The sequence below is a fragment of the Lygodium microphyllum genome, chromosome 1 (assembly GCF_053477565.2).
Source record: "Lygodium microphyllum isolate KBCC chromosome 1, Lygodium_microphyllum_v1.1.10, whole genome shotgun sequence".
Taxonomy (NCBI): Eukaryota; Viridiplantae; Streptophyta; class Polypodiopsida; order Schizaeales; family Lygodiaceae; genus Lygodium; species Lygodium microphyllum.
In genome coordinates, this window is record NC_141135.1 from 72,048,059 (window position 1) to 72,060,925 (window position 12,867).

At 36.6% G+C, this 12,867-nt stretch overlaps 1 protein-coding gene across 1 annotated transcript in view; it reads left to right on the forward strand.

Annotated features, from left to right (window-relative positions):
* HCAR (coenzyme F420 hydrogenase family / dehydrogenase, beta subunit family) overlaps positions 1–1,347 on the forward strand; it is a 151,855-nt gene extending 150,508 nt beyond the window's left edge. The window contains exon 19 of the mRNA XM_087678495.1: positions 1,135–1,347. Coding sequence (XP_087534621.1) covers positions 1,135–1,192 — 58 coding nt within the window. The 3' untranslated portion in view covers positions 1,193–1,347. The remainder of the gene's footprint in view (positions 1–1,134) is intronic.
* The last annotated feature ends 11,520 nt before the right edge of the window (positions 1,348–12,867 follow it).

A 12,867-nucleotide genomic window follows, 5' to 3' on the forward strand; every position in this document is an offset into this window, starting at 1 on the left:
GAGAAGGATATAACAACAAAACTTATTCCCTCATTTCATGGTGAGAAAAGACGTGCGAGTTATGTAGTAAAATGATCAACTTATGACCACAATCTTCTTAAAGTGCACCATTGTTTTGATGCTTCCATTTATATTTAGAGAGAATTTTGTGAGCTCTCAGCTCTATAATAATGAAGCTTCTAAGCAAGAAAGATAAGGAAATACTTCTAAGAAAGACAACAACATGGTGAAATGCATAGCCATAGCTAACTTCCATTAAGCATATGACACAATGTAGCCGTAGTTGAGAAACAAGAAAGATACAATGTAAGATGCATGAGATACACATCATGCAATGGTGGAGCATGAAACACAACTCATGCTATGGTGGGAGGTCCAAGAGCGCCTCAAGGTCATGATGCTAGTTGAGGGTGGATCTAGTGGGTTTATTTTGGTCTTAAAGCAAAGCCTTGATATGGACAGGAATAGTCATTGGAATAAGAATAAGAACAATAAATTTGAATCAATATTTGGTGTTTTTAACAACATTATTTTTTCTTGTATTCATATATGTGCACTTATGTGAAGGCATACTATTTAACATATTAATTAATGAAGATGTTTTGATATGTCAAATTAAATTGTGTTAGGATAATTAGAGAACTAAAAATACTCCTAGTAGAAAATGCCTCTACTTGGAGTAAATCTCTCTCGGGTGGTTCATCATCTAAATCATTATCAATGGTCATGCTAATTTTAGTATTTATTACTTTGCATTTTGCATTGTGATTGAAAGTCCACTTCTCTCCACATTTGAAATATAAACCCTTCAAATGTATATCATTCATGCTATGATTTGATACATGCTTGCCTTGCATATAATTAAATGAAGATTTGTCATCAAAGTTTGTCCCTTTGTACTCCATTTTGCTTCAACATTAGTCCTAAATTTTAGGCCCTGTTTTGAATTATACATTGTAGAATATATAGGGATTTTGATCTAGGTACTTAAAAATCTTTATTTATACTTTAAAGATTTTCTTTGTTGGATAAAATATGGGCGCAATTTTAAGGAATGATTTATTTGAGAATACCCATTGTTTTTTGGTTGAAAATTTGCCACATCCCAATAGTAATTTTGGTTATACCTCTCAGCAAGTTGAATAGCCTTGTGCATGGTGGTGAACTGCATAGCATCAACTTTCAAGGATAGATTTGGATCAAGGCCATATATACACTTGTTCAACTTTGTGAAGTCTGAGATACCCTTAACATACATACATAGGTTTAAAAGCATGTGTGAATAGTCTCGCATTGATATACCCCTTTGCTGGAGTTCATGCTACTTCCTTTTGAACTTTTCCTATTCGATAAGAGAGACAAAAACATCAAGCATGGGTTTCTTAAAGGCTTCTCAAGATTGAAATACTCTGACTCATTTTGTTCATAGAGCACCACCATGTGTGAACATAGCCTTCAATGTAGAGGGCAATATAATAAATCTTTGCTTCCTCCATATGTGGATAAAGGGAAAAGTACATTTCCAACTTGTTCATACATTTCTCTAACTCTTGTGCATAACTCCTCTTCCACAATGGCATTGAGTTTTACACATTGTTGTATGAGCTCAACTGATTTTCTTCATGTTTGTATAATGTGGAAAATCTTGTGGAGCCTTCGTATTTTTCTTGCTTATGTGGTATTCCTAAGGCAAGCTCCACAAGTTGTGGTGTAAGAGTCACTTTGTTGATTACTTGTTCACCCCTTACCCAATAGGCCAATGTGCTTGTTTCAAAGTTAGGGTTATAATTACAATGAAACTCAAATATGTGATTAAGTTAGCTATTTCAGTATAGACTTTAGTATAAGTTTGCAGGACAACATTTCACAAGTTTCCTAGCCATGTCATTGTCTTTAACCAGCTCCTCAAAGTTTCTAATGAGCCAATATTTAAGATCCCCTAGACTCCATATGGTGAGTTGTAAGTTGTCCTTATCACATTAATCTATGCGAAGGACAAATTTTTTTGTGATCCTAGGATCATTGATTAATGTGGGAAATTCAGGGTCAACCATTATTATAGGAGTTGTCATCTACACATGAACAATAATAAGCTAACAAGTTGTGAGAATTATGAGAAAAAAATACAATTCAATATGATTATTAACAAAAATTTTGAAAAGACAATTCAAAATGATTTCTCATTACAACATAATTTTACACGGTTGAATATAAAAATTTTACATCATTCAATACATAATACTTGTGCACAATTCAACACAGTTATCCCCTTCAAAGTGAGGATAGATAGCTTTGTAGCTATATGCTAGCCTTTAATATATGTGCTATTTATTTGTTTTGTACACTATTCCATTTTGTTTTACTTTTTGTTTCCTTTTTGTTTGTTTATTTGTTTTTACAATGGAATAAAGATGAAGTATGATTTGTATGTAAAAGAGGGGTGTTTAGAAGCACCATGCGACTCGATGTTTATTTGATTTTCTTCTTACATTCCTTGTCAAACTAATAGTCTTGACCATCTATGTGGATGCCCAAAAGAATGTGTTTTATGAATATCATACGCCAAACAGTGTTGGGCAAATGAAAGTTTATCCAAAGAGGGCAACATAACTGATGCTTGAGCATAAGTGAATGGCTTGTCATGAAAAGATTGCTTTCTTTGAAATGATGGTTGTCATTGAATGGATCTCCTTTCATCCCTTGAGTTGATTTAGCACTTTAGTCCTAGGCACATTAGTGGGCTAAGTATAGGACTTATAGAAAGGATCTCACCTATGAAACTCTTTTTAATCTCTAGAATTTGAAGAAACATCATGTTGGTCTGGATTTCTTGACATAAAATGAGTGTGACCTTTATATCTATATGCCATATATGTGCATTGATTTGCTTCTCTTGATGAACTACCAACTTCAAAAGTTTGAGTTGACATGTTGATTTGCCTCTGTTGATGGTCCCCCAACTGTAAATATTGAAGGAATTGTTGGATTTATAGACCTCTTTTTCAATGCATCAATAGGCGCTTGTGTAATTGGTTCATTAGAAGGGTGTGAGATTATTGACCATTTGTTGCCCAAATTATTGATTGCTACAATTAGCTTATCAAACTTGGAATCCATATGATTGATGATATGGCCAAACTTGGCATCCATAATGTTGTTGAGCTAAATAATTCGCTCATGCATATGCTTAACATCATGGAAAAGTTGGACATACTCATTGGAATCATGTAATTATCCTTCTTAGCCATGGGTTCATTGACATTTGGAACATTGCAAATTATCTCTTTCTTTCCTTTCTCAATGCTTAGATGGTTTAATAAGTCGACAACAATTTCACATATATTGAGAATAGCCAGCAAAGAAATAAATAGATGCCCAAAGAACATAGTGAAATAAATTCCATCTCCATTTGTTATGCTATTTCTAATGACATTTTGGCCATCAATATAAGTATTTGCTTCAATATAATATGCATGTAAGTCCTCATTTATGTTGCCAACCACTTGGTTGCTACAAAACATACTTATTTGGTATGGTATAATGATATTTCCAACTTGGAAATAGGATAATGGGTGAAATCAACTCAAACAAAGCTTTCTCATTGGGTTGTCTAGGTATTGTCTACTAGATCCACTGTCAATAAGTTGGTGGTAACTTGAGCTCCTAATCTCTAATTACCAAACCTTTTTCTTCAAATCAATGTTGAGGATACATTCTTCGAGTGGAGCTATCAATTTCTCCATTACAATAAGTAAAGAAAATTATGTAGATAAAATTATATGATTGTCACGATTAGTCATGCACCTTATGGAAAACTTATCTAAGACAAAAAATGTCGTATATGCTCGATTTAGGATATGCAAAGCCTATAAAAACTCTTGTAATACTTGTTGACACCTGGGTAGATGATGTAGTACCCTTCTTGTACATGTGTTGACTTGTATTGCCCGATTTAAACCTGTAAGTACTTATATTATTCCCTACTTGTATCCATAAATACCTTTTTTTGTTTAATTGACTTCAACATGTCTTCATCTTCATTTCTCCGGTTGGGTAGATGTGGTGAGGGATAAAATAGTGGTATAAGCATCAAGGATATGCAAATCTCCACCTCGGGTATGGTTGTGCACCCCTTTAGGCTCTAAAAGTATGAGATACAAAGCTAAAATGAAGCTTTTAGCTTTCAAAGATGTGCAAGGGATATATGCAAATTCAATGGATGGGGGAAGCGTTTACATCGGCAAGCTAGCGACTTACTCGATTGCTACTTATCCATTTACAAAATTTGGATTAATCATGATAAAACAAACCAAAAGGGGTTATAGATTAGAATAACAATCTCAACTGATGAAGCAATTCTTAACCATCTTTCAAGCAATGATGCATAAAATGAACCACTTAGATGACTAATTAAAGCATTGGACTCATTCTATCCACAAGAGGTGACTCTAAATGTAAAGAGGATTTAATTCTCAATTCTTAAATGGATATGAGAGAGAGAGAGAGAGAGAGAGAGAGAGAGAGAGAGAGAGAGAGAGAGAGAGAGAGAGAGAGAGAGAGAGAGAGAGAGAGAGAGAGAGAGAGAGAGAGAGAGAGAGAGAGAGAGAGAGAGAGAGAGAGAGAGAGAGAGAATGAAATAAAGTACCTCTTCCAAGCGTGATGAAGATTGATGAGCAATGTCACTCAATTGTCAATCACGGTTGCTCAAGAATTGATGTGGAATCAATCTTGGATGGCCTTCAATCTTCCTAAAGCTTCCAAAATGAAAAATTGAGCCTCTATGTCCAAAATGCCCAAAAACCCTTCTCTTAATAACTTCGTGAACCAAGAATATCTTCAATTTTTTGAAATCTTCAAGTATTCTTTATAATCCTTACTACATGATAAATTCCTTGCAAATATTGGTATAATATTCACCTATGCTTGATATAGAGCAAATATAATGTCAATAGAACGATGAATCCTTGAAGAAACATAAAGCTTCAATCAAGAAACAAAGTTGGAGATGATGCATAGAGAGATTAAGTAGGATTAAGAACAGTAGATTAGCTCATAATGTGTGTTGCTAATTAGGGGTTGTTTGTGGTATCATCCTATAGAAGCAGAGAAAACCCTTGGTAGCCATGAAATCTTGAGAAAATATTGAATAGCATAACCTATCTCCAAAAAGTAGAAGAGTAATTAGTTTTCTCCAAGTCTAATTAGCCCCATTTTTGTCCAAATGGTCTTCAAAATAGCTTGTAGAATAGTAATGACTTGCAAACTTGTCAAAGCTCCACCTTTTTCTTCTAGATTTCTCTTAAATGCTCCAAAATAGTCATGATTAGCACTTGGAAAGCTTGGCTAGTCACAATTATGGTCTGTAACTAAATTATGGTCTGCAACTAGAAAATGACTTGAAATAAACTCCAACTAGGAGCATAGCAAAGCTTTAATGCCATTGTATGAAGCTTACTCCTAAGCAAGAAACATCAACAAATACTTTCAAAAGAGATAAGAAAATATTGAGAACCATAGCCATGCCATAAATCTATTAAGTATATGACACAATGTAGCCATAGTTGAGAAACAAGAAATATAAAATGTAAGCTCCATGATTCACACCTCATGCAATGGTAGAGCATGAAACACTCTCATGCTATGGAGGGAGGTCGAAGATAGTCTAGGTAAAATCTCAATGATCAAATGTGCAAAGAAGACTTACAAGGGACAATTATTGCCTTTTATAGGAAACCCTAATCTTTGGGATTTAATACAAAGGCTAGGGAAATTTTTTATTCATTACATTTATCTAAGGAGGTGTTAGTAACTATACTTGTGAAGTTATACAAGCAAGATGATGCATACCTTTAACCTAGATGCATATGCATCCACATCCATCAAAATGTCTTATGCATATGATTTGAGACATATATGTACTTTGAATCACTCTTAGTGGTAAATGCAAGCATATAGAGGTCATGTAAACTCATGAGCTTATGAAAATATATATACTTAACAACCACAATAGTCACATGTGAACTTCTGCACATAATAGAAACATATGCAAGTGTGCACGTGTGTGCAGACATACAAACACATATGAGTTATGAGTGGAGAAACCTATGACTTATGTGTACACTTATATACTTGCTCTCCAACTCACTTACCACAATGGGGTTTTCTTTAGTCTATTAGCTTAATTGTGGATCCCTACTCTACTCTCGATGGCTTATCCATTTGGAAAGCAAATGAAATGATTGGTGATAAATAGACATTCTTAGAACCTAATGACTACCTTGTTGATTGGGATACTAAAATATATTTGTCATGCTAAATGAATTTGGTAAATCTTGGACTTGCCAATTCTACATTATTCTATACAAGAAAATTGTTCAATGTACAACTCTTGCACAAAAAATTGAAGTGCTTTGTTTGCAATATACTTATCATAATGAGGTTCTCCTCTTCTTCTTTTATGTTTGAGTACTATCGCTAGAAAAGTCATTGTACTATATGTCATGCAAGAGGCAAGTATGTGAACCTCTATAACTCATTCTATAAGATTGATGATCAATCATATATACTTCTGCTAGTTTTAGTAAACCTAGCCATGCACTCAAATTGCACACACAAAAATCTGTTAGTTTTGACTAAATTTGGCCAACTTCCCTTTGATGAAGTTGTTCTATTGCACCTATTTTGATGGTCAATCATGGTGTGCACCATGGGACTACCTTTATGTTGGGAGATGATCCCCATTGGTGCCATCTCCCCTAGACATAGATGCCCTAACCAAATGGTACAAGATGTTTTGAGGGTTCAAATTTTCTACTTGGTAGGCTATCCGATGCCTTGCACTACCATGTCCAATAACACTCCAACTTTGATAACAAAGTTATAGTGTCTAAACCTCTATTTTTTGATAACACAAATGTAATTCAATAATGCGATGCATCTGAACCATGGTTAATAGCATTATAGTAATGACATAATACTAACATACTCCTATCACCTATGGCTTAGCAACTATCTCTCTCATATAAAGCTAAATTTTGGTCCAATTTTGATAGCCCAAGTCCCAACATAACTCCAAATTACTACTATGTTAGGTTGCACCAAGATTGGTATAGTTGACAAGTTGCCTTGTGGAAATTTGCTCTTGCCAACTTTTCATGGTGCTAATACTACGATATTATGGGTGGGTAGACATTGGTATAGCTGACAAGCTGCCTTGTGAAATTTTGCTCTTGCCAACTTTTCATGGTACTAATACTATGGTATTATGGGTGGCTAGACATTGGATCAACAAATCCTTTTCACACCAAAATTTAGAAAGCTTTTTTTCCTTTTGCTAGGCCTAGGCTATCTCACATACTGCACACATGTGATATATATATCATGTACATAAGGAGAAAACCTGCTGAAAAAAAAAAAACTTATCCATGATACTAGGTGCACATGACTAACAACACCTATGCTTAAAATGTACTTCCTACCTTGGCTTTCAAAACCTTCTGTTGGTGAAGAAGAGAGGATGGATACACTCCATTACCCTTACTTGTAGTGGTAGGGCAAGGAGTATAAAGAAATTCAACATGGTAGGTACAACTTTCTAAGGATTCAAAACATAAGAGCCACCCATGTTGATTTAGACCTAAGCCCTCTCTAATATTTCATGCACGTGTCATACGCATCATGTGCATGAGGAGAAAACATGTTGAAAAACAACAACTTACCCATGATACTAGGTGCACATGACTAATGCCACCTTATGCATAAAATGTGCTTCTTGCCTTGTCTTTTAAAACCTTTTGTTATTCATGTGAAGAAGAGAGAGAGGATCCACTCTATTGCCCTTACTCATAGTGGAATGGCAAGGAGTAAAAAATTCAACATGGTAGGTAGAACTTTCCGAGGATTTGAAACATAAGAGCCACCCATGTTGATAAGACCTACATGCTCCAACCCATAGACCTAGTGCTATCCTTCGATCAATTTGTGAGAGAGTTCACCAATTGCCTTGACCCCTCCATCATCACATGTAAGTACCTCATGCTTCTCATAAAGTCGCTTGAGTAACCCATGACACCATAATATGAAGATGGGATCTTGCCACTTTTTTAAAATGTAGGTATTTGCCAAGTGGCGATGTATTGGCTTCAACTTAGAGCTAGACTATTATCCATATTCTAGTGCCATCCTTCAATCAATTTGTGAGAGAGTTCACTAATTGGTGTCACCCCTCCTTCATGACAATATGTAATGACCTTAGGCTTCTCATAAAGCTAATCGAGTAATCAATTGCACGAAGATGGGATCTCACCACTTTTTAAAAATATAAATGCAAGGATTGGTCAAGTATGAACATGTAACTACCTCAGGCTTCTCATAAAGCTACTCAAGTAACCAATGGCATGAAGATGGGATCTCATCACTTTTTTTAAAATATAAATGCAAGTATTGGTCAAGTAGTGATGTATTGGCTTCACCTTAGAGCTAGATTGCTACTCATATTCTATGTGCAGTTGTTGCTAGAAGACATGGTGGATAGTAGGTTTGCCATGTGTACACACCCTTTCTACCAAAAGTCCTTAGCTATACTATATTATTATTTTAGTTGTAGGTTTGGGTAGCCCCAAACCTCTAGAAAGCTCCTAGTAAACGCGCAACACTCTACTAAATCTACTAAATTTGAAAATTGAAAATCCTTTCTCTCTCTTCCTTTAAAAGTTGTCACGTGTCTCTCTTAAAAATTGAAAATTCTCTCTCTCTCTCTCTTTTTGATAGTCATCATCTCTTTCACTCACACTCTCATTCTCTCTTCCTCGCCCCCGAAATAGTTGGAAGCAGAGAGCTCTGCCAGGCACTAGCTGCTGTGGTTGTGGTAGGTAGAGAGAGCATGTGTGCGCGTAAGCCCCTGTCCCCCTCCCCGCAATAGTAGTGCATCTCCACCAAAAGGAGTGGTGGCAGCAGACTTAGTAATTGTGGTAGGTGCAGTGGATGAGCGAGAGCTGGAGGAGAGAATGTGCTAATGGCGAGGGTGTGAAGAGGCCCTTGGAGGTCTGCCGCGGGGGGAACCTGGTGGAGGCAGAGGAGCATGGTGCTCCCCCTACGCCATGAAGTTGAGCTTGGCCTTGCTGCCTTGATCTCACACATGGATGCGTCATAACCACATGCCTCCTACTGTGGCTTGTCGTAGGTGCCCATGGCGTATGTCAGACGGCAGCTTCATCACGTACCCGTGCTGATAAGCCTGCATCTCTCTCTCTCTCTCTCTCTCTCTCTCTCTCATGTAATATACAGACTTTGTAGGTACTGCAGATCACGTACCTTAAAGAAGCAAGCTCTCAGCCAGACTCTGGAGGTACTCGACATCCAATAGTAGTAATGGCGGCTGCAACAGCACCACAATGAGCGGCGATGGCAGCACAGCAGCACGCACATATAGTGGGGAAAAGCAACACCAACAGCACCGGTGATGACAACGGCCACAACCTAGAAGCATAGAAGCAGCAGCAACAGGGATGGGGGTAGAAGCAGCAACAATGTACAAGTAGTGGTGGAGGTGGTGCAAGAGAACGTTATAGTAAGGTCTACAAAAGGCTAGATTGGTGTGTGAGACCAAAATGTTACATATGAAAAGTCAAGGAATTTTGCAAGTCCCAAAATAGCTATCATCTAATGCTATGACTAACTAAATGGAAAATAAACAACAAAAAATATATAACGGAGGAGTACAAAATGATGTCTAGGTTAGATACAATGTAGAACTACTCAAAAGGCACTCTCATCGCAAGATGTCGCTCATGGGTCTATCTAACATAGAGAAGTTGAAGTGGTGGGATATGATCCCTTGGTGACAATGTAGTGAGAGAGAAAAGTGAAGTTGCCATGTAATAGGGAACCAAAGTTGCTTTGTGATTGGCAACTTCACTTTCCTCGCAACATCACTTTGTGGTACACGAAGTGGTTGAGCATTCCATGCATGGAAAGCACACAAGGAATATTAGTTGCAGTAATACAAATGTGTAAAGAAGTATCTTCTTAGTGAAGGATGTCTTTTGTAAACACTTAGGCTACTTTCTAAGTAATGTCATATGTTATAAACTTATGTGCATTATAGTAAAAGTTCGTATCTCAAACCCCCCACAAGTGGTACTGGTTAGACTGTCCAAAATTATATTAGCATATCTTGGTGCATGAATTGGAAGAAAAGGGAGTGTTTCCTAACAAAAAGAGACCTACCTAACCCTAATACAATTATGATGTATGAAAATCTATATTGCCAAAGGTAGAAACAAAGTTCATTCAATAGTTTGTAAGTTTTAAACAATTTAATAAAATGCTCAATATGCATAGTAATATGTGTATGATGAATTGATTATGTGCATGTAGAACATACTCGAGAAAGTTACTATATGTATATCCTCTACATCACGTGCGTTCAAGGCCTATTTATAAATATCCTTATTTGTGAGTTTTTCATGAATAAAACATAACCCTTTTCTATTCAATTAGTAAATAACCCCTTTATATTACACCCTTCTATATGTAAAAAATGTATAAAAATGGTATTTAAAAAATACCTTAATTTAAGCCCACGTGATGCACACATATATTCATGAGTAACTTACCTGAGAGAACATACCATTTATTAATTTTTGTAGACAATACTTTATAATGTACCCCTACAATTAAAGACATGCCATATGTGACTTGGATAGTTTTAATTGGCATACCATGATGTACTTAGTTATGTTGAAATTACATAGTGCAGTGGATACAATTTGAGCGAGGAGTAGAGAATACACAACAAATATGAGAATGAAAAAATTTGCTTTAATTTCCAATGAACTAATGCAAAGATGGCTATGTCTACCCATGCACTTTGATTGTGAAGCTTTGATGGCAATCCAGATAGATGATAGACAGAGAGCTTAAGGGTAGCTGGAAGAACTTTGATTAAGTGAAGATAGGTTGACAATGGATTTGGGGGGTCTTTCTTTCTTTTCTAGTCAATTAGGGAATATTCCCTTTACCATGGGGGAACACCCATCAGGGGGGGCACTCGCCCCCTTGAAAACCCCCAATTAGGGATTGCTTCTACGGTTCAATATGTACATTTTTGTATACATAAGCTATTTTTTGAGTTTCTTGACCCAAAAGTTTAGCCCCCTGACCAAGAAAACCTCCAAAACATAGCCTTTGGGCTAAAATTCAGCACCTAGTGCCTACCCTATTACTAAAGAGTTTGAAAAATATCGAATTTATGGGTGTTAAGCTACCCTACTAGTAAATAGTTTGAAAAACATCAAATCTATGGGTGTTAAGCTACGAAAATATATTTGAATATTGATCTGAAGATAGGCTCTACACCAATACACAACATCTCATGCAATAAGAGATTGCACTTTCCCCCAAACCCTTGTGAAGCATCTACTTTCATGATCATGAGGGCTTGAGCAGTCATAGGTAGAAGCCAAATTTGTCATGTACACAACCAATTTAAAATATACACTTGGATTGGATGGTGTTAACTTTTGGGCATGCCAACTTTGATGGAGGAAAGGTGAAGGTTCCGATATGCTATAAAAGTAGTATATAGCAATCAATGAAGGCCATAATGAACATAACAATGCACATAACTCAATAGCAAGAAATGGCATGTGTAACCTGAGACGAATAACCATGGGGCACATAGGTCTCGTTTGAACATGTAGAATCAAAAGCTTAAGAAAGATAGGTTTGTGGGCATGGAAATGCAATTTCGTGCTTTACCAATTTGTATCCTCAATATGGCATCTAAATGTAGCTAAGGCTTGTAGGAGCTAGCTAAAACATATATATTATAGAAGCTACCTTAAAAGTAAATCCCAAGCATTTGGGTTAAAAAATGCGATTCAATATAGTTTCCAGTTGTAATAGATAGCCATAATTAGTGGAGCATACCACAACTGATACTAGGATGGTAGAGGATTTTAGCAAATTTCTTTTTCCCAATTATAAAAGTGTTAAATTTTGATAATGGGCATACACTCACATTTGTAGCATGCTAGAGGGAGCTTTGATATCAAGATCAAGATGTGCCCCATAAACAAGAGGGGGTTTTCATATTAAAAATTTGTGCTATTTAATACAAGGGGCTAGAGACTATGGCTATAGGCAACAAGTTAGGAGGGAGGGTAGTATAGAAGGGAGGGTGTATGAGCCCACATTCATGTTAGCCTGCCTATGTTAGTTATGTCAATCTATCATCTCTTGATTGTGAGCTCCTGCCAATGTCTGACAGAGACATAGGAGCTCTAGTAGTTTAGGTACATTTTCTTTATTTGTTGACTTCTTGTGTGCATTCCTTGGTCTGTTACTACTTTCCATAGTCTATTGCCCATACCTCTCGGACATTGTCATTGTCATTTGGGATTTTTTTGGGGTCACCCCTATTTTTTGGCACTTTTTTCTTTAGTTACGAGCATTAAATGCTAGTAACTAGTCAGCTAGCATGGCCCCTACAGGAACATGTCGGCCAGCTTTTTGGGGATCTATAGCTATCCCCTCCACTTGGTAGACACACACTTTTCGATCTTCAGTCTTCCCTTTGCAAGTGCATGCTTCAATACTCAAATTCTCGGTGCTTGGTATTGCCATCATCATTAGCCTAATCGATTGCCCTCATTCACGCATTGGGCTTCGTGCAAGAACTGATCAGTCCATCATCATTGTATCAACATTCTTCTTTAGTCAATGTAGTATTCTTCCTTCATCCTTTGCTTCCTCCCTTTCTCTCTCTCTCTCTCTCTCTCTCTCTCTCTCTACTTCTCTATGTGTTCTTATTTCTCTTCCGTTGCGCACTTTCACAATTCCATGATAAGTTTGAAGAATAATTAC